General features: G+C 48.2%; 5 protein-coding genes across 5 annotated transcripts; 2 read left to right on the forward strand and 3 right to left on the reverse strand.

The window, feature by feature from the left end:
* Nucleotides 1-393: 393 nt before the first annotated feature.
* On the reverse strand, nt 394-1858 carry PtA15_15A29 (uncharacterized protein; the record flags this gene model as incomplete). Its single annotated transcript, XM_053163491.1, has 6 exons — nt 394-494; nt 576-1085; nt 1159-1278; nt 1369-1504; nt 1588-1643; nt 1726-1858. 6 exons carry the CDS (start codon nt 1856-1858, stop codon nt 394-396), a joined length of 1056 nt encoding a protein of 351 aa, XP_053027195.1.
* Nucleotides 1859-3378: 1520 nt separating this feature from the next.
* Nucleotides 3379-5572, reverse strand: PtA15_15A30 (uncharacterized protein; the record flags this gene model as incomplete). The annotated part of the gene is made up of 6 exons (XM_053163503.1): nt 3379-3405; nt 3454-4185; nt 4274-4355; nt 4448-4547; nt 4789-5011; nt 5099-5572. 6 exons carry the CDS (start codon nt 5570-5572, stop codon nt 3379-3381), a joined length of 1638 nt encoding a protein of 545 aa, XP_053027196.1.
* A 1636-nt stretch (nt 5573-7208) lies between these two features.
* On the forward strand, nt 7209-8952 carry PtA15_15A31 (uncharacterized protein; the record flags this gene model as incomplete). Its single annotated transcript, XM_053163514.1, has 6 exons — nt 7209-7301; nt 7363-7440; nt 7523-7553; nt 7627-7647; nt 7741-7772; nt 7864-8952. The coding sequence occupies 6 exons, from the start codon at nt 7209-7211 to the stop codon at nt 8950-8952; spliced, it is 1344 nt and encodes a 447-aa protein (XP_053027197.1).
* A 13530-nt stretch (nt 8953-22482) lies between these two features.
* On the reverse strand, nt 22483-23157 carry PtA15_15A32 (uncharacterized protein; the record flags this gene model as incomplete). Its single annotated transcript, XM_053163525.1, has 4 exons — nt 22483-22740; nt 22810-22919; nt 22991-23066; nt 23137-23157. 4 exons carry the CDS (start codon nt 23155-23157, stop codon nt 22483-22485), a joined length of 465 nt encoding a protein of 154 aa, XP_053027198.1.
* A 96-nt stretch (nt 23158-23253) lies between these two features.
* Nucleotides 23254-25708, forward strand: PtA15_15A33 (uncharacterized protein; the record flags this gene model as incomplete). The annotated part of the gene is made up of 7 exons (XM_053163536.1): nt 23254-23566; nt 23667-23892; nt 24009-24082; nt 24142-24269; nt 24339-25297; nt 25401-25487; nt 25585-25708. 7 exons carry the CDS (start codon nt 23254-23256, stop codon nt 25706-25708), a joined length of 1911 nt encoding a protein of 636 aa, XP_053027199.1.
* Nucleotides 25709-25911: the final 203 nt, after the last annotated feature.

A 25911-nucleotide genomic window follows, 5' to 3' on the forward strand; every position in this document is an offset into this window, starting at 1 on the left:
AATGTGATAATTTGATCTGAGACTGGGACAGACAGATTCTTTGGCATAATTTCACAATTTGCTGAAAGAAGTATGAAGTCAAAGTGTTTACATTTCTTTCAGTTGTCCAAGCCAGAATTCAAGTATCCTGTATGTAATGTGTATAATGGATGTTGGATATTATGACTGTGATGAGGTATGAATTACAAATGCAACCTGGATTGTTGTGAAAAGTTGAGGCTGTGCTGGGTTAATGGTGTGAATGTGCTGGGATGGATTGATGGACATTGTCCTGGAATGGAGTGTCATAAAGATAGGTAGACCTAACAAGACACAGTTATCCAGTGACCAGTCACAACACCTACTTGTTATTATTACCATCAGACTAATGACAGAAAGCCCATATGCTTATTTTTATATGTTGAGATTTTGACTTTGGTGGGCTTTGAGAATTAAGTCTATTCCTTGGTCAATAATACTTGGGTCTTCAGATGATTCTTCAACTTGGGAGACAACTAGAAAAAAAAACGAGGAAAGAACAGCACCAGATGTTTATGACTTCATTGCTGATAATTGGTGGTGACTGGATGACACACCTGGGCAGGAAAAGAACTCGGGAGCCCGATTCAAGAGGAATTGCTTTTGGGCTGAAGATCCGTCAATAAATTTCCCAGCTTGGATGATGGTAACCGAAGCCCAACAACCGAGATGAGTCTCAAGTACAGCCTGTTCGCCGGGCAGGACTTGAGAGCCGCAATGTGTGAATCCGGAAGAATGATGGATGCCGAAGATGGTCGTGAGGGCGAACTTGTAGTCATTCGCACTCTTGCAGTTTGTTTGAGGCCCCGCTTTTTGGAGATTGATGTTCAGAACACAGCCCTCGGGTAAATAAGAGGGTCCTTCCATGGTGTTCGGCTTGACCAACTCGTCTATCACCCTCATCGTCGCATTGGCATAGATCTCACTCGGATCATCCGGTAGGACATTTTCGTAACTGTGTCGATTGCCGTCATCCGCTGAGATCGCAATAGCGGGCACGCCTTGTCTGGAACCATATGCAGCTGCTCCAAGTGTGCCGGAGAAAGGATCCTGGACACCCGTGTTTTCTTCCAGGATCGAATAGATCCGCAAGTCAAACAACACAGTGATACTTAAGGAAAGAAGAAAAACAAAACTTACTCCCGACATTTGGACCAGTAAGGATGAGGTCTGGCTTCCGATTATACAGCCGAGGTGCTAAAGTATCGAGTCCGAAGCGAATGCCGTCGACGGGGAAAGCGTTGACGTACCATATTCGGGCTTTATTTGGAGTATGTAGTGGATGATCAGCATCTGAAAATTCGACAAAAGTCCAAGGCGGGAGATGGGTAAAATATATGGTCTACTGACGGTCCTCAGGGTCTTCTGCTACACCCGGAGCGCCAACAGGTACGGAGTCATACTCCCCTGGCTTCGCTAACGGTTTCCAATCCGTCGAAATCGATCCTGTCCCGCTCTTGTTTCGCACTGGGGCAGAGATGGCTGTCTGAAAACAGAGATTGTTTAACCAGTCAGAATTCTTTTGTCGGCTAAGAACGGTAAGATCGTTCTTTTTTACAGAGAATTGACCTGATGACCACGTTGCGTCAAGACTTTATATAAAGCTCTGATATTACTTTCCGCCCCTTGAAGACAAAAATTCGTCAAGCTGGTCAGCTGATTACCACTGACATCAATCTCAAGACAACCTCCACTGCACAGACTCACATCCGTCGTCATTTCCCTGAAGGATTCTAAGGCCCGAAGGTCGGGTGCTTTGTTCCGTGGAAGGCGAGATGGTGGCGATGGATATACTGGAAAACAGGAGCAGATATTCTATCGTGGCGGCGGTTGTACGCATGTTGGTATTTTGTGAAGTGGTCAACTCTTTGGAGATGACCTCTTGTTAACTTCACTCGACCCACTTCGACTATCACGGCCAAACTGAAGAGAATCGACTATAACCAAACACGCCCTGATTAAAAAAAATCTTGTTGACCAACCCTGGCTGCTCGAGCCAAGAGTTGTTTGTGGAGTGTTTCTGTATTTCCACTGATCGATGGCGATCATAGGAGCTTGGTTGACCTGCTGCTGATACCTGGAAAGGCCTGCTATCTACAAAGCTTGGCGGCCATCTCGGATCCAATCCAGAAGAAGCCTTAAGATAACAATACCCCTCAGGACCATCGATGTAGCTCCGAAACTACATATCTCCTGGAGAGCCACATTCACCGATTTCACCCTGCAAGATCATCTTCTCGGGCAGAAAGAGAGTGCCCCATACACAGGGCGGCAAACGCCTTCAAAACCCCGAAAGTTTGTTTGAGCAGCGGGCCCTGTGACATTTCATCAACACCAAATTTGATAGACTTGACAAACCCCTTCCTTGTGAACTTGTTTAAAAATAACACAAGTCCCTCCAGCTCGCGGGGTCCCGCCACGTCTCCGAAGCTATGGCCTCATGGCAGCTCTTCTCCTCACCTAGCCCCGCATGTATGAGCACCCAATTTCAACGTACTCTATTTAAAACAGACTGTTGGGTCAGAAACTCTAGCTGGGAGGACTCTGCAACAGATGGTATTACAGGAGTGCACCATTGATCTGCTACATTTTTCATGGTCTATGTACAATCATCTGTAGCAGTGCAAACTATAAGAAAAACTCTAGAAACTGCCAGCAGTTGACATGTGGTACACTCCAGTGTAACTGCCATTTTAACTCCGCATAATTACACCATGCCCTTTCATGCACAGTCACTCTGCAATGTGCAGTGACTGTGCATTCAGCCTTGGTTGAAATAACCTTTAGAAAAGGCTTGAGTATCACCTCAAGTTTCCTTTGAGCTTCTGCATCTCAACAGCTAGCAGTTTCTAGAGTTTTTCTTGTACTGATGTGGACTGTCAGGGATGAGAATGATGTAGGTCAGGCTGATGCTGGTCATTGTGATTGAATGTAACAAGACAAACTGATAGTTGAGGATATTGGTTTTACTCTTAGGTTTCATCAGGTGAAAGGGGCCAACGCAACCACCAAGGAGCTTGAAGAGAGAAATCGCAAAATAAACCTTCCTCGGCATACTTTACTCCAAAGAAAGTAAAATAAATACAAACGTAACAATAGAAAACACATGCTTCATGAGTATTTCACATTGATCCAAGCAGGCTACATGGCCCAGGATAGTGCTACAAATTATTTCAAAGAGAGTAGAATGTAATTTATTGTATGCAAACAAGCTGGCAGAAATCATCAAGAGAGAGAGGGTGCGAGAGAAAGAAAGATAATGCTTTTGCAATAAAGATCTTCTGACCAGCGAAGTCGTAAACCGTCAAGACGTGAGCAAAGAAAGGAAGAACTTGAGAACAAATGTGTGCACTTGACGAGTCATCCGGCGGCTTGGGAGAGCCAAAGCTGTGCGTGTGGAGCAGAAAATGACGGCCGTGAGTCTCAGGAACAAACCCGACTGATTCTGCGACTACAGCTCATGTGATCGGGTTGGAGAAGCCGGCCATGTTCATCTGAGCCGAAGGCGTTCAAGGTCTGGAACTGATGAGGATGGCTGATTGTTTGTCGTCTGGGGTTGCTCGGCGAGGGGCGAGAGGTCGAGATGGACGAGTTTCTACTCGAATGGACCAGCGATGGAGAGGAACAGGCCGTGGGTGAAGGACCACTAGGATCCATCGCAGCCCGGTTTGTCTTGGCTGATTTGGAGTGGAACGGCCGGAAGAGGAATCGGGCTTTCGAGCCTGGCGGCTCTGCTCTGCTTTGGTCCACGCTTTTGTTGCGTTCGTCGGATGATGGGGACAATGAGTGGGGCGATAAAGGTCTTGATGCGATGGTCTCGCCCGCGCTTTGAAGCGCCAGATCCTCTGAATGGTGCGATGAGCTTGGGTCTTTCGAAGCAATCGTGCCTGGCGAGCCGCGGCTTGGCCCATCTGCGATCGTTGGAGACGAGTGTGTGCCCCCAGCGGCGGCCGAAGAGACGGCTGATTCATTCGTTTGACAGCTTACGATGGTAGACGTTGTGCCGATAGACTGTTCCCGTCGGGCCTTGGCAGGACGATTGCCTCCGCGCAGCTCATATTCGCCCATCCCGATCATCCCTTGTCCATACCGAGCATATCTGGCCAACATCCTCCTCTTGCGATTGGCTGTCAACTCGGCAAACAACTTGAAGTAAACCTCGTGATTCTATCATCCAATCGACCCGGTAGAAAGTCAGACACGCTGTTTTGAGAAATGCAGGCCGAACCTCGCTAGGGAAACCATTGCGACATACGTAGTCAAAATCAAGAGCACCGTTGAAGGCGTCTTGCAGTAGCTGTTCGGCAGGTACATGATCGGTGACCGTCGGATCAAATCTAGAAAACGCCGGGTTTTTTGCAATGACATGAGGAAAATGAGTATTTGATATCAATTGGATTTCTTGGAGGCAAGATTGGGAAAAACTCACACAACTTTTTCGGAGGTTTTCGGGTCCATGAAAGGTCGCAATAGCTTAAGAAATCCCCAAAAGACCCATGGAACGTTGATACAAATGGCTTGTGCTAGCCCTACCAGAAAAAAGGAAACACGCTCTCAGTAGGTACATAAATCATGAGGTAACGGAATATTTTATCTTGGGCCCAAAAGGAGGATGATCAGCTCACGTTCACAATAGTAGGTTTGCAGGATTTTAAGAACTTCCTTTGCAATGGAGATCGGGGTGGCTGTTTGGCAAAAATAAGCCCGGAGGGAAGCAAGCTCAGCATGAGCCATGAATCAGAATCTCCAAAAATGGCCTAGCAACTCAACGTTGACTGTTTGAGTTCCGAGTTTTTTCAGAGGTGCCAAAGTCGATGATCAACGTCAAGGTCTCGACGCCAGGAGGCATGAGATCGATGGTTCTCTCCAGATACCAGACGAGTAGCTTGATTTGATTGATCGATGGTTTGGTGTTTTGTCGGTAGGGGAACATGTAGAGTATAGGCCTTTGGTGGTTGTCATATCCCAGCGTGAATTGTTTGCCCGTCTCTGCCTGTTATGTATGCACAAAGACAGAAGCGAAACAAGCAACTCATTAGGTTTCTCTTTGGGACATTGCTTTCCTCTAGGTGTGCTTTACCTCATGCGAAAGCTCGCAGTGATCGATCTGGTCCACCCCGAATTCTCTTCTCCAAACCAAAGTATCGACCAATCTTTTCAGGGCCCGGTGTTGATCCCATTTGGTAGCTCTGCAGACCCGAAGGATTGCTTCTCGAGAGCAATAACATCTCTCGGCTTGAGACAGCTTGTTCGACAATGGTGGTCCTGGCTCGACTGGGGGGTCTTCCTTGACATTTTGGGAGCTGCTCGCTGATGCTGTTACTGGTAGTTCGAAATCGGGGGAGCTCAGGGTGTTGACAATAAAGTCATAGGTCGATTTTTGTTGCTCAGTCAATAGGTCCAACGATGGGTTGGGTAGGGGTAAGGCCGACGTGTCTGGCGAGGGATGCTTGAGCGCCTTCCAGAAGGATGGGTAGCTTTTCTTGGGTGGTGCAGACTGCTTGGAGTCAGTCATGGTGAGATCTTCTTGAGGTGCCTGCTTATCATTCGCCATGCCGATATAATAATCCACCGATAGTTGGAGGGGGATGCTCTTGCAGTTTGGGGTAGAGGTAGGAGTAGCAGCACCTGGCGATGGCTGTGATGGGTAGGATGCGGCTGGGAGTGTGCCTCTGGAAAGCTATGTACTTATTTAAAATGCTGGGCTGTTTGAGCGAAGTAGGGGCAAACTCCTTCCGAAGTGTCCATCGGTTCAAACAGTCGTCTACAACTAAATATCGGCGCTTGGTGTGTGATGACAACAAACTGCACGCTGCTGATGGGAACCTGCCGCAGAGAATGGTGCAGCACTAGGGGCATCCAGGGACCAGGGGGCAGTCGGACTCGGATCAGATGCATTCTAGTATTTAAATTTATCGTTCCGAGCTGTTGGACCGACCGACGAGTGGGTACCTGACCCCGGGCAACCGAGATTGGCGTCACTCAGGCGACACTTCGCCAGATATCGCTGGATATCGCCAGCAGTGGACGGCCAGACTGCAGCTGCTCATGTCTCCTTCCGTCATAGCCGAGATGCATGTGACCAGCAGCATTCCAAATCGCAACCGCTGGCGCCAAGATGACCCGGACGGTCCGGACCGGTCGGAGCAGTTCGATCGGCCTCTCATGCTGACAGCTGTGTGTCTTTTCATCTCCATTTGACTTCATGTATTCCAAAAGCAGGATTCGCAGAAGCAGTTTTGCATCCACGGGCCTCATGAATAAGAGATCCCCAATTCCTACACCGGAGAGTATAGACTCAATGACTTGGGTGCAAGCAGGCAGCACTATCTCGGCCCCACTGCATCAGAATCCAGAGGGCAATCTGCGTGCCGCGCCCCGCAAGGTACCTCTCACGCGCGGTGTAGCCCTGCGATGAGTCCCAGAAACATCGTCACAACCCAACAGCCCTCCCGGCGACTCCTCTCGAAGCGGTAAATACTTCAGTTATACCGGGTGCTCTCATCTAGACAGCTGTGGCGGGACCCTGGTGACACGATGGTGGCTTTTCGAGGGATCCAGCGTCATAGCCAAGATGCCATCATCGTATCGCGCCAGGGACCGGACGGTCCACTGTGTGGGGGATGGGCACTTTTGCTTGAAGTTGAATCACAACACGACACCCTTTTTTTTGGAAGCGTTCTCTCCCTTGTCTTTGGTTTTTCAACACAAAAACTCACTCCACTCGTCTCCTGGATTACAGGACGATGCTACCGTAGGTGAACTGGGTCGGATTTATTTTTCTCATACTCGAGTTGTTGCCAGTCACAAGCCACTGTCAAACCCAGTCGGTGTGGAGACAAGGCCAAGAAAGCAGACAACTAACGCCAGGCCAAAAAAGTGATCATAGGAAAGAGCGACACCCAATACTCGTATCGACTGTCTATGAAGAAGCAGCATGCGATATGCTTTCATGCATCAGCCCTTCATAAATAAACTTGCTTGATTCCTCTCTCCTTCTTGTAGGATCCTTTATTTTTATTTTCTCTGCCCAACAAGTTTGGAACTTTACCTCCGACAAGACTGCAGTGCAGTCCATCTGACTTTGATCTTCTTTCTCGCGCCCAACTTTTTCCCATTTATTTATAGCTTCCACATACAAACATTTAAACACCCTCTCATCCGAAAAAAGCAAGAAACACAACACGACAATGTCAGCATTCCAACCAACTCCTGACCAAGACGTGAATCTCGTTTGCCATTGGACCAAGCCGGATTGCCTCCAAAGCTTTTTATCCGCCGAGGTAAGTTGTTCTCATCTGGGCCGGGCGCCATGCAGTTGGCTGATTCACACACTTGAAACAGGAATTATTCAATCATCTTTGCGATAGTCACGTAGGACGCAAGCGAAACGGAAACCTGAGCTTAAGCTGCAGCTGGGAGGTAAGTCCCCACAAAGCTCTCATTTTTTATTCAAGATGCCCAAGGCAACAGTTTTTGAACGTTGCGTCTTTCTTTCTTACAGGGTTGCACCCACAAAGCCGCCAAGCGAGATCGTGAGTCTACCATCCTTTTGTAGTTCAAAAATAAGTACCGAAAGTTAATGTAGAAACGCTTCTTTGATTGCAGATATGACATCTCACATGATGGGTAAGAATTATTCTTTCACCGACATTGAAAATTTTGAATTATTGAAGCTTACCTAGAACCCGAATGCTCTTTTTTTGAATTCGTAATTCTCAGTACATTGCCCCTTGCAAACCAACATATGTGGGGTAAGCAGTCCTCCACTCCACCAGCTGCGTCTCAACAGAACTATTGGCAGTAGAACTGACATCTATCGCTCTTTTTGGCGTTGGTCCCTAGATCTGCGACAAGACTTTCAAGCGCTCCTATGATTTACGGAAGCACGAAGTCACCCATACGGCTGCGCATCACGAGCTCCACACCCGGTCCCGGGCTGTTGTTTATCAAGAGCGTGAAATACCATATGCCAGTGAGATCAGCGCGGCAGCCATGATGAACCGGATGCGAGTCAACAGCTTGCCTCGTGATCAGTCTGGGAACTGGACTGGGAGTAACAATGTCCTAACGGCTGCCCCCGGGCCAGTCCACCGAGAAAGATCATTCTCTGTCCCTCGCCACAACCCCTACCAGCGTCCGCAATCCGAACAGACCTATCCCTTGTATCCAACCGCCTGGAATAACGAGTTCAAGTTTCCCTCAGACCGCCATCAACGCGCTGATTCCATCGCCGAGGACGGCCCTTACAACGTCAATATGCCAGGGTTCAACCAATTCCAGTTTCTGGAACAGTATCCTCAGCTCTCCGACCCGCCCGCGCCAGACCTTTTCAGCGCGAGTAGTGTGCCACCTTCGACTTCTTCAGGCAGCTCATCGTCTTCCCATCAGCCTACCACCAACTACGTCGCGTCTAGCGGGAACTGGTCCGAGATTTTCTCATTTGTGGCTGACTCGCGCAGGGAAAGCCAGCCGCACTCCATCCCCTCGTCCGACGATTTCTCGGGCTCTGATGGGCTCTCGGGCGTCTTTGCCGGCGACCAACCTCGCGAAATCCTTAGGACGAGCTCGTTGCCCTTATACCCTACTGCGCCCTCTTCATTCAACTCATTCGAGAACCTCGGTTATCGGCACTCTGTGTCGGCTCCAGCAGGGCCCGAAGAGCCGACAGTGATCCCTGACTTCCAGCTTGGGGACTTCTTCCCTCCCGAACAACCCTACGAGCAGCCCTATCTGGAATCTTCGGCAACTCCTTTCCAAGCCTCCCATGATGCCTTCGGTCATGTCCAAAACTACGACTGTATCGCCGACCTGCACACGCTTTTGAGCCTCGCTGATCTCTCCGGATTTTCGCAGACCCCTGCCGTTCAAACCGAGCCCCTCTTGTTGAATCTTCCCCCGTTCCAATTTACCTCCGCCCAGCCCCTCTTCTAAGCTCACGGTTGCCTCGTCACACACCTTGCAAACCTTGCTACTGTATGTATCCAAGATTGCAGTCTCCTTTCAAAATTTTCCAATCATTGGATGCTTCATTTCATGATTTCTTGTCTTACATTAGATTACTGCATTTGGCTTACTGCATTCACACTTTCATCTTTCTATCTATCTTCTTTTTTATTGCCATACCAAAAACAACATTATTTATTGTTTGTCTTGGTCACCATGCTTTTTCTACATGCTCCACCCTATATCTTGAGATGTACGCATCACATAGCTGTACGTTTATGTCTTATCTTCTTTGCTTATCTACACATTTATCTTTGTATCTATAATATTTCTATTTTTTCAAGGTCAATGTGTGTTGACTCTTTGTATCAATACCCAAAATATATGAAACTTTTTTTTTCAGACCCACAATTTTTCTTTCTCAATAGTCTCATGGCCTTTTGCCCTCAAAAACTAAGATTGGACGTCGGGAGTTCTGACTAATTGATAAAAAAATAACTGGTTTACACCCTTTATCTCAAAACCAGAGCAGTGCAGAATGACTTAATTTAGCCAATGTCCATGATCCTGGCCTCAATTCCTTTTGGGAATAAAGAAAGAGGAAAAGAACTCTGAATTCTAGTAAATTATTTTGACTCCAGGTTTCACAAGAATGCAATATTCAAATGGCAAGGAATCACAAGAAGGCAAGCATGATTTGAAAAATCTGAAGCTTATTTACAAAATTCCACAAATAAATCTCTGCAGCAAAGCTGTATTTGAACTCAACTGTCTGCTTGTGGTAAAAGGAAATTGTGTTCTTTCTGTTTTTTGGTTCATAAGAGCTTAGATACCAGACAGAAATGTACATATTTACATTCTTTGAATGCAAGTCAGGATTTGGACCAGGTCAATGTCACATGCATTCCTCAAAGGTACCATTAAAAGGATGCTTCACCTGGTAAATACTTTCAGAAAATGTGGGAGCAAAAATGTGTCTTGAAATATGCTCACTGATTTGTCCTGGTCTGTTTCCTCAAGAATCTCAAGTAACAGGGAGGAATGTCAATCTTGACATGCTTTGAGGGCTCACCATAAACAGGAATATCCAACTGCATTTTTGTCACATCAATCAAAAGTCCATTTCACAGTATGAGAAATCCTTTGGAACAGGTGGAATTGGTGTGAGGGGGAGATAACAAATATGTTATTTCAGTTAATTAATATTTATTTTAAAGGTGTTTTGCAAGACCTTCCCCTCTTATATTGTTACAACACCAGAATTGGTTTGGGAGGATATATAATTTGTTAATATTACACTGGTTTAGATCACAATGCACATGTGATGGAGGGATTGAAACTCAAGTCAGAGTGAAATGTGTGTCTTATCTACAATTGCCTGGATGGCATACTGAAGCTGAGGAGGGGAAACTTCCTCATTTTATAGTAAATTGTGAGGCATTTTTGCTGTTGGGGATGCAAGTTGAGGGACTTATGCTGGTGTGACTTCTGCTTTAAGGATTTTTTCTGCTTCAGAAATCTTCTATTGAGGGATGTTGTCAGCGGGCGTCTCTAAAGTGACGCGCCGATGAATAGAACTAAAAACTATAATAGAAGATATCTAACTAAATCTAACTACCAACGGGTCAAACAACAGACAAAGGCGAATTGGGAAAGGGATGAGAGGAGAGTTGTTCGAAGAATGGGAATGGAGGAGAGGAATAAAGAGACGAAGAGAGAGAGAGGAAGATATAAAAAGCCCCAATCACAACCTGTAGTCGTAATCGCTTGGGCTTGGTAGGCGAATGGATCTTTGATTCTTAGTAATCTAATATCTGAAATCTGGGGATCTCTTCGTAGCGAGATCCCTTGGGTTTTATCTTCTTAGTTTTGCGTACTACGCGTATTGACAATAATAGCCGTAGATACTAGTTGGTATGGGTTTTAGTACCCGCCGCTCCTCTGACTCCCGACTTCCCTAGCTTCCCTTTTTCCGCTTCCTCTTCTCCTTCTCTGTTGTTGTCTCCCCCCTTGTATATAGTCCTATCCTGCGGAAACAATGCTCGAAATACACGCGCATCCTGAGCTCCGCACCCGGATAATTTCCACCTAGAGGGAGAAAACTGCTGAGAATCCACGGCAAAGTGAGCAAAAAGGTTTGCCATCCCAAAAAAATATTTTTTTATAAGTGCCTGGACCGCCCCAGAATGAGAACCACTTTAGTCCCCGCACTACGTTTTCCATTTTTATCCTCCTTTTTTTTTTTTTTTTCTTTTTTTTTTTATCCACCACCCTTTTACCGTAACACAATCCAGAAAGAAACCGCAATCCACAAGAGAAAAATTCCGCAAGGTACCTGGTCCGCCCCAGAAGGATTTTTCCGCACAAAAATCCCCGTACCCCGCACCTAGAAATTAAAAGATTTCAAACAACTGAAAATAATAATTTCTCCGTTTAACCATTTGTATTTACAAGCTAATAGTTAAAGATGAGAAATATAATAGGACAGAAGCTTTTACCTGAAAGCAACACTGGAGGGTGCTTGCTTAGGGCTCTTCTGTCCGGTTGCTTGAGTCTGGGTCTGATGGCGTTAAACGTGAGATCGGGGTCTGTCTGGAAGTAAATACAATACTAGAGCCGATCTCTCCGTTAGCTCTTGATCTTACGCCACGCTGCGCTGTTCTGTGTCTTGTACTCACTGAGACAGAGACCAATCAGCGTAGCAGCTTGGTCTTATCCTGTTGGAACGGATGTTCTTGTTGTGAGTCTGTTTGTTGATTGCGCAACGTTCTGAGTCAGTTTTCTTCTGTCTCTTTGTTCTGTCTTAGCTGTGTTTCTTCTGCTTACCGGGCGCTTGGGCTTCCAATAGTCTTACGAGTAGGTCTTGTTTCTTTCTGGGTCCGAGTTGATCCGCAAGAGTTCTATGGCAGAAAGATAAGATCTAGTCAGCCTTATTTCTAAGTCTTCTATAATCTAGCTCTTGGAACATACAAGGTTGTTCTTTCTTGTTTATTTGGCTGGGCTTTGACCTGTGCGGTTCTTGCTGGTTGATCCGCGGCTGCGATCGTCACTACGATGTTCGTCAGCTTATGGTCTGGGGCTTTGTGCTGCGAAAGGGGCTTAATCAGCTTACCTTTCTTAGCTGCTGGGCTTGGTCTGGTTGCGAGCTTCCTTGCGGAATGCTGCGCGTCTGGGGTTAACCGCGCGAGCTTCCTTGCGGGTAGCTGCGGGTGGGGGTCTGGGTCCATAATCCTACAGAAATACAGATAGACAACAAGCCAGTGAAACGTATAACAAAACTGAAACCAAACTCTATAAGATAACAAACATTCTGAGGTGGCTATGTAACCTGGCTGTGGACCAGATAGCGCACCCCCTCACCAATGATCACTTGTGGCTTTTGCCTGCCACAGCTTTCCCCGCCCCAGGCTTTTTACCGCTGTCCCCAGCGGTCCGCAAACGCCGACTCCGTTGCAATGGCGGATGTGCCTGATCCGCACCGTCCTCTTCCGACACTGCTTCCAAACCAGAATCCTCGTTGCTAGATGCCGCATCCGTGTCCTCCGCACCATCTGAGCTCGCTGAAGACAAGACTTCCTCAGGGACCCAAACCTCCTCCTCAGAATCATCAGATTCTGCGGTCTGGTCGAAATCCGTAGAACCCCGTGCATAAAACTGCTTGACATGCGTCGCCGCCGCCCACCGCTTCAGACGCGTCCCGTCCAGTTCCTCCAGCTCATAACTTCCACCAGGAAATTGCGACACAATGCAATAGGGACCATTCCATTGGTTAGCAAACAGCTTACCCCACTGAGACTCGAGGCTACAATTGTAAAGGAGAACCAATTCTCCCTTGCGGAGAGAATCCCGCAAGCAATGAGAACACCAACGGTCCCAATACCGGACCGCCTTAGCACGACTCTCCTTAAGGCGCGTCGCCGCCTTCGCAATAACTGAATCCCGCCGCAACAGCTGCTCCAATTGCGCCAAAAGCAAGTCGTCCGCCGATTTAACTTTCCACCAGTCTACCGCCAGATACGTGAACATCTCTATATCTACCGGCAAGACCGGCTGACACCCAAACAACATTTTGTACGGCGAATACCCCGTCGTCCGCTTAGTGGAAATCCGATCGGCAAACAAAACGGCGGGCAGATACTGCTGCCACTTCTTACCGTCCTCGCCACACAGTTTCACCAGAGCGCTCTTGATTGGCTGATGGCCACGCTCAATCATTCCTGCACCTTCTGGGTAGTACTCCGTCACTTTACCAAACTTAGCGCCACACAACTCCACCAATTTCCGCAAGCCGCCACAAAATTCCGCACCACCGTCCACCGTGATAAGTCGCACACTCCCAAACCGCGCAAACCAGTCCTCTTCCAAAAACTGCTTGACTTTCGCCGCCGTAAGATTAACCAGAGGTCGCGCCTCCACCCAGCCGGAAAGATCATCTCGCGCTACAATCAGGTACTTGAATTTCCCTGCCTTAATGTGCACCGCATCCATAGATATCCTACTGAATAGCGTGTCCATTTCCGTAGGCTTCCCAATCTCTTTAGGCAGACGCTGACTACGCCTCTGGCATTGCTCGCAACTCCGCACCCATTGCCGCACACTCCTCGTAACACCTGGCCACCAAAACCGCAACTGCACTCGCCGTCTAGTTTCCGCTTCGCCTCGATGACCCAGCTCCTCGTGCAAACTCCGCAGGACAGCTTCCTGATTGATGCGCCGCGTCACTACCATCAAGTGCACCGGTGTGCTCCGACGCCATAGTTGACCCTCATGCACAAAAAAGTTCGCCGCTTTACGCTTGATCCAGCGCTGAACTGTTGGCCCAATTCCCGCAGGATAATGAAGAGTCGTCAGGAACACCACCAAGTACTCGTACCTCGGCGTCTGAGTCACTGGCAAGCCTCCGCCCCCCTTCACGGCCGCATCCTTTGCCATTCGCACATCAAGGATCCGCTGTTCCGCCAACGCGAATCGATCCTCATCGTCACCCAGAGGAATGCGGGAAAGCGCGTCCGGCAACGTGAACGCCTTGCCCGACACGTGCACCACTTCGAAAGAAAACAGCTGCAAGAATGCCACCCACCGCGTCATAGGGGCATTAGGCAACGATGGACAGTTGATCATCCGCATCGACCAGTAATTTGAAATAGACGCCCCACAGTATGTGTTGCAATCTCCGCATGATTTTTGCCACTCCGCACAGCTCCCACTTCGGCTGAGAATACCGCAACTCCACATCTGTAAACGTCACCGATTCATACAGCACTGGCCGATCCTTCCCGTCCTCTTCCTGGGTGAGTACTCCGCCCGCACCAAACTCACTTGAGTCCACTGCCAAACGAATTCCGCCATTATCGTAGTCGAGTTCCTTTAACAAGATCTTTCGGCGTACTATGTCCTTCAGCATTGCAAACGCCTCATCACACTCTTGGGTCCAGTTCCACTCCGCATTCTTGCGTGTCAATCTCCGCATTGGACTCGCAATTTCCGCAAACCTCTCGATAAACATGCGCACGAAACTACATAACCCGAGGAACTGCAGGATATGAGACGCCGTGCGTGGTTTTGGCCAATCCAGTATCTTGTTCCGCTTAGGTTCCGCGACCCGCCGTCTGTCTTTAGACACCTCGTGCCCTAGGACATCCAGTGCCGGTACACAAACAGCAAACTTCTTTCCTGAAACCGTAAGGCCCGCTTCCTTGATCCAAAACAAAACCCGCTCCAGAGCCACCGCGTGTTCCCAAATAAACCAACAAATATTAGGATTCTCCGCCAAGGTCGCTCCGCCGTAGTCACTCCTTGGTCCTTTCACGGCCGCATCGTCGATAAATATCTGCGCTGTATGAGGTAACTCATCCTGAAGGATCCAGGACATCTGCGCCTGATACACCACCACCAAATTTGTAGCCCCCTGCGGAAGCCGAGTAAGCTGCAAGCGCCCCAATTGCGTCTCAAACGCCGTCAGCGGCCTTGACTCTGTATGCAATTCCCGCTGGTCATATCCGCCCATTACTTCCACCAGACCATAGCAAACCCGCCCCGCCATAGTGTCAATGAACTCCTCTATGCGTGGCGGCAACCCAGCGTCCCATATAGTGACCAAATTAAGCCGTTGCAAGTCATGCACAATCCGCAGACTCTTCTTGTCCTGCTTAATTACCGCAAAGATCGGACTAGAATAGCTGGAGCATGATTGCTCATACAACCCCGTCTGCAACCGTTCCCGCACCAGCTCCGTCATCTCTCCCCAAATTGCCGCTGGTATAGGGATGGGCCGTATCTGCCATGGCTCATGCGGAACCGTGGGTATTCAACAAGGATCCCCAATACTCCGCTTGAGTAAGCCCCGATCTTCCGGTCCGAATGACAACGCCTTCTCCCGCAACGTGATGGCTTCGGCCAATAAGTGAAACTCCTCCTCGTGGAGCCATCCCGGTGGCCCAAAGTTGAGACTGGCCATCCGTTCCGCCGTAATCCGCATCGTCGGCTCGAACCTTGGCAGGACGGTGCAGAGGTGTCTTGAACGGATCCCGGCTCCACTTGATCTCCCTCAATGGCGGTTTGAGCTCCTGCGGCATCGCCACATTCCGCGGCCGCACCTTCTTTGCCACCGGTTTATACCTCCCCCCGTTGACTCGGCTCATTCTTGCTTCACCTCACCACCAATCGTCCTGGCTACAATCAAACCCCTGTGCGGACGTCTCATTTCGCTCACGACCGTGGCACAATGGTAGGGTTTCGTAGAAAGCCGACTCGGAGGTGCATACTTGGGAGGACTTACTTGTACACTGCTCGCCTCCGCCGCGCAGCTCCCAATTTCCGCACCAATTTTTCCGCTCTCGTCCATTCCCGCTTTCCACTCGTCGCTCGTCCCTGTCGCAGAGTAACGGCTCACCACAGTGGCGCTGTGGTAGTGCTTTGATCCTTCCACACTCAGAGATGCACACAATGGAAAGCTCACTTTGGTATTGAACTGCCCCGCCGTGCCTTTGCCAATACCCTCCCGCTTCTTAAATGTGGACCGTCCAGGCTGAGTCAAAGCCTCCTCTGCCCGGATAGCTCGGCCGACAACTAAAAATCATCTGCGGGAGGCTCCGCACAGTGATGCAGTGCCCCATCGCCCACCTCCGTCACCCAATCTCCGCTTTGAGGCTGGCAGATGATTGTCTTGTACTGCTTCCCGTGAGTCCTTTCCACCCGCATCACTTCCTCTTGCCTTGCGGGACAGAAACGCAGCTGCGCTCAAAAGGCAAAGAGCGCTGGTCGACCAAGGATGATCTCGTGAGACCTAGTCACCAAGAACAATGACTTCTTGACCACTCTCGCCACTTCCACGGTCTCCGCCTCCGCTACCCCGTCAAATTCACAAGTAAACCCACCCATCGTGCGGATTTTTATGTGAGTCTTCCGCAGCACCAAGTTAGCCTCCGACGCCAAATCCGCCGGGAGAATGTTAATCATGGACCCTGTGTCGATCATAGCCCATTTCGTGACGTTTCCTACCCTCATACTCACGTATCCCAATGGGCAGGACACGGCCGTAGATGGTAGAACGGGAATTGAGTCCAGCGAGTGTCCAATCTCCGCACACTTAACCTCCGCAGTTTCTGGGTTAGTGGTGACAGCCGTTGCTGCTGGCTTCCTTCCACCTGACGCCTCTTTCAACACGCTGATCATCTCATCTGCCATCACCGGGGAAATTGCCGCCAGCTCCCTCAAGGTAAGGGCTACCGTGGTTTCCGCGCCCATTGCTTGCCGTGCAACTTCTGCCGCCTTTTTCTTGTTGCCCCCTGCCACCGGAGCTACCGGAAGCTGCTTGACCGGCTCTGGTCTGGCTCTAGGAGCGGGAACGGGATCCAAATCCATCTTCTCCAAACGCTCCCCTAAGAAGACTTCCCCCGTTTGCACGCACTTCACACTGCTGGTCACTGCCGGCGGCTTCCACACCATGCCCTTGACCATCCCAATATTCACTTTCCCTTTGCCGAAGGTTGCCCGGCCCGCACCACGTCCCTCAGAACCAGTCCATCCACTGGCGTACGATCCGGCCAAAAGAAAGCGCGCCCCCACGAGGAAACTTTTCCCGCAGCCCGATCCGTTTTGAAGTACTTGCACTGATTCCGCATATGGCCAGTTTCCTTGCAGTAGTCGCACACCGGAGGTCCTCGCCTCCACGGCGGCATCCCGCCAGCCTGCGGAGCACCGTCTGTTTGAGGAGCCGCGGGAGCGGCTGCTGGTGCCACGACCGCCTGTTGTTCCTTTGGTTGCTTGTGCGTCGCTTTCTGCATGAACAGCTTCAATTCTTTCAGCGTATCCGCCAGGTCACTCACGTCTTTGACCGTCACCGGCGCCTGCGGAGCCGGTTCCGCCCTCACAACTGCATCTCCTTGGCTGTTGTTCATGAGCTCCAACACTTTGAGTTCTGCCTTGACAGCGGAGCGCAGCTCCTTCATGCTGGGCAGCAGTTTTGGCCCACCTAGTCGTGGTTTGACCATCAGTCCTTGCTTGTTAAGTCCCCGAAGCACCTTCTCAGTGAAAGTCCGGTCGAATCCCTTCAAGAAAATCCGCTTCGTCGTACCCATATCGGCCGTCACGATCTCGTTCCGCTCCAGATACCGCAGAACCTGGTCAAAACTGGTAATGTACCGCCCTTTTCCGCACGCTCCAAAGCCACTTTCTCCAAGTCACTCTCCCGATACCTGGGTCCACGATCTTCCCACCTCTCAAGTATCTCCTCCTTGAGCTTGGTCCAATCCTTACTCTCGAACCCCTTCATGTCCTCCACTTCCCGCAAGTCCTTGCCTTCTGGAAAGAAGTTGACCACCTGATACGCTTTATCCGCATCCGTCAGACCTTCTTGCAGAGCCGCTCTCTCGAACCGGTCGATAAAACGCTCCACCTCCGCCTCTGAAAACTTAAGGTGCGGATAATCCCTGGGCCGTATCTTCGCTCCGCTCGGCGCAGGAGCCGCAGGTCGTTGTCCACCCAGCGCTTCTTCCATGGTCTCGTCTTCTGTCTCCTCTGGTTGAACTCCGTAAGTTCTGCTCGTCGTTCCTCCCGCTGACACCGCTGGTCAATTGTTCAGGGTGCTCCGCTGGTACAACTGTTGCCTCCTTGCTACGATTGACTGATTAGGTGAAAACTGACTCTGTGCCTACAAAAAAGATATCTGTCCTAGCCTCGGTCCTCACGCTGATCCCAACCACAATTGTCTTTTGGCTGGTCTTGAAGAAGAACCTTCTCCGTTTTCCGCAATTACTGTGTCTCCGCTGTCCAAGCCGCCTGATCCAATCTGAGATTCTTCGTCACCTGGAGTAAAGAATTCGCCTTCTGAAGGGTTCATTCAACGTTTCCGCGCAAGTCTAGTTCCCGAGTATCCGATAACGACACAAAGCTGGGTTCCCGGCCAGACCCCCACTTGTGAGAAATAAGAGTGGTTAGCTGGTATAGAATGTCTACTGACCGCCTTCTTCAAGAATATTGATGTCCGGGCTGTGTGATTGTTGGTAACTCGGCTCCGCACTGCTACTTTCCGCTAGCCTTCAGCGCTCCTCTACCCAGCCTGATCTATAGCGTAATAATCCGCAAGTGAATAAAGCTCTGCACTTTGTAAGCGCCAGAATCCGCAGTAACTCTCTAATAAGAATAAGAACACAGATAATCTCCCAATAATTCTTGTACTTCCGTAGTTGTAAGTACAATGATGATTGAAATCCGTAACAATTCGATAGGATGGAGATAATAGGATGAGGAAAAAAGAGAGAGAAAACCCTGAGCCACCCCCGTCCTTCCCTCCACGCATGTCACCGTTCCCACCCGATCCCGCACACCTGACACTTTCCGGCACTAGTCCTCCAGCTCCGCCCGCTATCCCTCTCGTCACTCTCCCAGACTCCGCTCCTCTCCGAGGCTTGTCCTCCCACCGTCCTCTGTCTAGCCCCCGTCAGTCGTTCTCTCGCCACCGCTTTCACCCCGGTTCCACCCGCTGGTGGAACCCGCTCTGGCTGTCATGGCTCACCCGCTGACGCGCCGCTGCTACCAGTCCACGTGTGTAGTCCCACCGCAGTCCAGCCCTGTCTTTTCTGCTCCAATCCAAATACCCGATTTGAAATCCGCAATCCGCAATCCGCAATCCGCAATCCGTGCATTCCAATCCGCGCGTGACTTTCCGTAAGCTTTCCTGACCTCATCCTCAGTGCTTATGTCACCGGAATGCACTCTGCCTGAGCGGCTTTGTGCATTCCCCGCCCGCGCTATCCCCGCGTGGACATTCTACCGCGCTTGCCTATATAAATCACCACAGCGTCTTCGCTCGCGCTCTGTTTCGCGTTCTGGTTCGCGCTCTTTGTGGCGCTCCTTATGTCGCAGTAAGGTGGTTACCTTCTGCGCGGGGGTTAGTGAAGTAGCCTTTTGGCGCATTGAAGCATCTTCTTCATGCGCTCGAGGCTGACAGATGTCTGCTACATGGAATCTTCTATTGAGCTATTCTTTCTATGGCAAGCATGTGATCTAAAATGTGAATGGTAATGTCATGTGACCATACAAGGGTACATGTTTTAACCGGTACAAAATACACATGTACTTGTATCTAATTTTATACTATGTATTACCAATATAATAACATAGTATGCACTCATATTTGAGAAAAAAGTTTAATTCTGAATAAAATTTGACTGATTAAAGCTAGCCAAGTGGTTCAAGTGAATGAGTGGAAGACTTCCCATCAACTGTGAAATTTGAATAAATCTGGAATCTCATAGTTTTGCAGTTAAATCTGAAATCTGGAACTTTGGATCATTTTGGGGAGCTTTGGGGACCTAGATTTCTCTACAAAATCTGAAAACTGTTGGCTCAGATCTGACTGTCCAGATGGACAGGAAGTCCTCCACTAGGGGTTAAATAACTTGTAGATTTCAACTGAGAAACACAATGGAGGACTTCATGTCAATGTGGGAACTCAGATTTTCCCATATTTTGAAGGGAAATATGGGCTTGATCATCCCAAATCCTAGATCTGCCCAGTTTTCCCTGCAAAATCTTGGAAAATTTGGGTTTCAAGATCAACAAGAGTTCCTCCAATATCAGCCTTCCAAACAAAGAATCATGAATTCATGCAATTTGATACTTGAAACACATTTGGCATACCACAACAGGCTTAACACCAGGAAAAATAAATTGTCACCAGACATCAGGTGACATCAAGAAACAATGACTGTCACTTTGTTCCTGCTCTGGTGCTACCACAATCAGGCTACAACGGCCCCTTTGTTTCCTGCAGGGGGATGTCCATGCGGCCAGCTGTGCAGCTGGTGGGTAGCTCATTGGACTTAGGCTGATGTCACCTAGTCTAGTGACAGTTTATTTTTCCAGGTGCTTACTTCTGACAGCTTCTGACTTTTCTGTCAGAAATGAATCACTTGGAGTTTCAGGATAAACTTTGTATTGATGTAGAAACATTGCACAATCAAGCTATTTATTCTTTCAAGATTCATCTGGCTCATTGAAACAGGTTCCAAACCATGTATGTACTAAGGACAGTACATATGGAATTTTCAAATTTTTTCTACATTTTTCTGTTTCAACAAGTAATATCTAAATAGCCCCTGACTCATCCTATCATCAGATTTCTCATTCCTTTCATCTTAGTATCATCCACTCTGATCATCATCATCATTATAGTTTTCCTTTTCATCCAAACTGCCCATAATTATGTTATATACCAAGATCTTAACTGCTTTCCAGATATTAGATTACCACAGCATTTCTGCACACCCACTTTCAATTTCAAAGAATCTTGAAAAGAGGGGAGGTATAATTGGATTAGCCTCCTACCCCAAGAATAATGAATGCAAATCTGAATCCAAACAATCAAAGTTTTATGGTGAGTAAGCCATATCAAACTTCTTTACAATAAATCACTAACTACATTCACACTACTTGTTTGATCCTAGAAAAAATCTGGGAGCTAGCACTGAAATTAACCAACCAAGGATATACAAAGCAGAAATTGGAGGCCAAAGAAGTGATACATGGTAAAGATCCTTTTCCCTGAATTACTCTAAAATTAAAACCATAAATTTTGGGTTGACAAACATACACACCTCCCTTGTAGAAAATCAAATAAAAAAACCAATCCAACCCATGGTTTACCAAAAAAATCATTATTCAGATGCACTTGATACAAAAACACAACCAAACAATCCCTTAAGTCCCATTTCAAGTTACTCTACCTCTGCAGATCATTCCAGGAGAACATCATTGATAAATACTGGAATCTCAAACAATCACATGAAAAAACCTGTAGACTTTTCCTCAACCAGAATACCTGAAAGAAATGATCTCATCAAGACACTCCCAGCATTGGTTCAACCTCATGTTGAGAAAATGTTGGATGTGAAGAATGATGGCCACTGTGGTTTCTGTGCAGTTGCTTTTGGATTGGGCAGAGGTCAGGAAGAATACATGGAAATACGCCAGGCACTTGCAAAAGAGCTTGAAAGCAATAGGGAATTTTACAGTCAGCCAGGGATATTTAAATATGAAAGTGTTGATAGTATGTTAAGCACAATCAAGGAAAATTCAAAAATCCACCATGGGAGAGAAATCCAGATGAGGACTACTGAAACACTCCAATTAGTGGCAAACACCTTTTTAACACCAGTATTTCTTTTCTCAAAAGGTGGCTCTTTTACTTACTTCCCTCACAATTGTCCTCCAAATGACAACCCTCCTATCTTCCTTAGTCGCATTCCTGGTGTCCCACATATCTATGCACTCAAGATCAAGCAAAATCACAGTTTACCCATTCCAAAAGCTGCACCAGTTTCTTTAACATTTGCTTCCATAGATGCTCAGAAATGGGCAGTCAAGTATCCAATCTCACCAGAAATCATAAAATCCCTGGAAACAGAGGTCGAACAACTTCTCTTGTAAATGCTGCGCTCCAAATGGCACAACGGGTCACTGAACCCCTGTGTTGCACTGCAAAGTAGCAGCGAGAAAACACCACTTGCGCTCTGCAGAAACACCAGTTTTCATTGCTCACTTCTCATTCAATTCTCATCCCTTCCTCATGAGACCAATTTTAACCAACTGGCATTCAACTTGCCAAAGTTTACATGCATTTCATTTTTATGATATTGGGCACAAATGAAACATCCGCGCGTCATCTGGAAATATATTTTCATCGATCGCTCCCGCCGTGTAGGGGCACAAGTGGTTAGTTCCCAGGTCAGGCCTTGTTGCCAACTATTCGCCAGCCCCAGCTTGTCAGCATTTTCTGTTCAACACAACCGGCCAGAAGTTGGGGCAATATTCTTATGCCACAAGCACAAGCATAGTGATCTCAAATCACTTTTTCCGTCGTCAATTTTCTCGAGCATCACTTCACATATCTCACAGACTATACTGTGAGCTTCATCGAGCAGATAGATTAAAAGATCACTAAGCATGTTGGAATAAAGGAAGAAAAACTTGATGTTACAATCAACACAGGCGTTATGATAAAATTTGCTTGTTTGATCAGGTCGTAGTCGCAGCAACCTTCAGTAATTTCCGTCGTCTTGTCTTCAGCAAGATTTTGGAACGCTTTGCAATCAATCTACGCCGCCGTTCAACGCCAGGGCCTCTCTTAGGTCCCACGATCTTGGGCAAACTGACGACGGTAACAGGTGCCGATTTCCCCACTTTTTTCTTCTTTGGCTTGAGTTTTGCAATCATTACTGCTCGCATAACGCTGCAGTAAGCTTTCTGAAATTCGAGAGTTTGTTCGGGTCCAACCTAAAAAGCACAGCCATCCGTTAATGTCAACACCTACTTCTTGTTTTTGAAATGAGTTCCGAAACAAACAAGAGTTGAAAACTTTATTCCGTGGCCATCGGTTGCCCGGAATAGACACTTGAAGGTCGGCTCATTTCCGGGTGTTGTCATGGTTGCGTCGCCATCAGCCTGGTAGGTAACTTGTGGATCAAAGGTTCAGATGTGTCAATGGTATCATTTCAGATGCTGGACAAGCACAGTCCTTGCTTACACCTTTTTTGCGTTAGAAAACATGTGTGCGAGCGTTCAGGGTCAGGAGTGAAGAGCTTCGCGAGCTGAGTGAGAAACTGTATCGATCGAGAGATATCATCAGTGCTTTGGCTTGCTAGTCACTCCAAATCTGAAATGCAGACTGACCTCGGTGTTGCTGAGTGACATGGTGGAGTTACCAATGGGGTTGGGGTGGTCAGGGTCTCGATCGTAAAATTGAACTTGGAAGAGATCTGAGAGATGTGTTCGAGATTCTGATCCGGGATGTCCACCGATCCGCGCGCCCGGTGTGCATCCCGGAGCAAGCCGCCCACGTTATCCGCCACTTCAATGTCCCAGTCAATAGGGACATCGAATGTTCAATGCCCCTCACGCCGAAATAAGGAAAACTCGCAAGAAATGAAGCGATCCATGGCCACAACACTGGCGCACGGCATGAACCGGAGACTCGGAAGGGTCGAACAAGGAGCGACGAATATCAGATTCATGCTAGCCCGGTCCCATTCCCATTCCTCAACGACTTCGTTTTGCCAACTGCGACGATCATCATCAAGCTCAGGCAGAATTGGTTCAGCTGGTCAGTTGCAATATCTAGTTTTACTTTTGTCTGCCATCCCTGCAGAATCTTAATGCTGCGAGGGCTCTCTTTAACTGGGTCTCGTTATTAAGAATCGTAGGCTCATCGCGAACAGACTCCGACAAATCGATAGCGTATGGTCACGAATTTTTTGGACAGCCGCTCCCGGCCACACACCCTCACTTACTAGGTCCCAATGACCTTACCATCGGCATACCTCGAGAGGAATACGCTCAGCGACGCGCCAAGTTGATGGAAATGTTACCTGATGGTTCTGCTGTTATTATCGCGGGTGCAAGAACTAAATGGATGGCCCATCATGTCTTGTAAGTCTTGTGGGTCTTTTTCAGATTTAGTCGTATCTTATGAGATTGATCTCATGTTAAATTCAATATGGCTTCGACCCTTAACCCGTTGACGCTGCTGTGGACGAGGATAATAGCTATCCATTTCGGCAATCGAGTGACTTTTGGTACCTGACAGGTTTCCAAGAGCCAGATTCTTGTCTTCTCCTAGGTCAGTTTGGAACATAATCCAAGTCTTCCTCAGAAGTCTGATTCGTTTTCTTGGCCTAGAAAAGGGCAACAGCACCAAAGGCTATACGATGACAATGTTTGTGAGGCCTAAAGATCCTTTTCAAGAGATGTGGGAGGGTGCTAGGTCAGGGATCGATGGAGTGACAGAATGGTTCGGGGCAGACATAGTATGTCCCTGCTTAGAGTGGAAATGCATAGATTTATTGATGTTTATATCTCTCATCATCATATCCCAGACGTACGACATTTCGGATCTCGCAAGCAGACTAAAACCGGTCTTGACTAAGTCAACCAACTCACCCGTGTACCTAGACTTACCCTCAGATATCGAGTTCCCCAATTTGCCACCATGGAAATCGACCGTCCCGCTCATAGACTTTTTCTCCAAGAACAACTCCCAAACCGGAAATCTGACCGATTTTCTAAGCTCTGCACCCGGTAATTTTTCATCATCCTCGAGGTCTGATCTTGATAGCTGTCTGGCGGTTCTTGCGACTTCGCGATCAGTCAATCGTGGGCAGACAAACCAATCCAAGTATCGGCCAATCCGGTCTTTGCAAGCCAAGCTAGACTCGATCAAGATGATCAAATCTGAGGCTGAATTGAAGCTACTCAGAATGGCGGCAGATATCAGCGCTCATGGATTCAAAGCCGCCATGCGTCTCGCGGCGGAATGCGACTCTGAAGGCTCAAGAAGTGAGCACGACCTCGTCCAGACTTTCGAGGGTGCATGCCATCAGCATTCGCCCGGGGTGGGCGGTCGAATGGGATATGTGCCAGTGTGTGCAGCCGGTCCTGCGGCACTCACCATTCACTACACTTTCAATGACCGGGCTCTCAAGCCCGGGAACCAGCTCGTTTTACTGGATGCCGGATTCGAATATGCTGGCTATGTCGCCGACATCACGCGGACCTTCCCAGTCGGGAACAAGGGCAAATTTACCTCGGCTCAAAAGGACTTGTATGAGGTTGTGAAGAATGCCGAAAAGGAACTTATTACTCAATGTCACCAGGGCTCTGGGCATTCCCTCAGTAGTCTACATCGTGCTAGTTGCCAGCTCTTGAAAGAAGGGCTGGTAAAGCTAGGATTCAATCTAGATCATCCGGATGCTTTGAATAGATTGTATCCCCATTATATCGGCCATCCTGTGGGCACTGATTTACATGACACGCCGACCTGGAATCGATCGCATCGGTGCGTTCTCATTAAATATCGTCCTCATCCTTCAGTCTCTGCGGACATTCCAAAATGTTTCACCTCACGTTTGTTGATCCCTTGATTCTATTACCCACGAAAGACTGAAAGCAGGCTCAGTCATCACAATCGAGCCGGGAGTTTATGTCCCTGACGAAGACCGATACCCTAAACACTTCCGCGGAATTGGGTCAGTCTTTTTCTGCAATCCCTGCACAAACTTCACATACTTACGTCTTGACTTGTAAAACAATATACTGTGATTGAAATGTTTTGGCACATCAAAGGATTCGAGTGGAAGATATGGTGCATGTTCGCGAAACCGATCAAGTGATCTTTAGCTGTAATACCCCTAAAGAAGTTGTGGACGTTGAAGCTTGCGGCTCGGGTTTACTGGACGGAATACATTGATCACTTCCCCCTCTCCTTCTTTTTTCTCTTTTTTCTCGCAGAAAGCAAAGCCAATCAGATCATCACTGTATTAGAACATCAAAATGAGGGATTTTCCCTTTCGTTTGCACACTCTTTAATGTGCGAAGCACAAGCCTCTGACCATGAATATTTAACTTGGACCTCGTGCTGTTGTCAAAACAACTTCTCCATGAAACAGTTCG

This window comes from Puccinia triticina, chromosome 15A, assembly GCF_026914185.1.
Source record: "Puccinia triticina chromosome 15A, complete sequence".
Lineage (NCBI taxonomy): Eukaryota > Fungi > Basidiomycota > Pucciniomycetes > Pucciniales > Pucciniaceae > Puccinia > Puccinia triticina.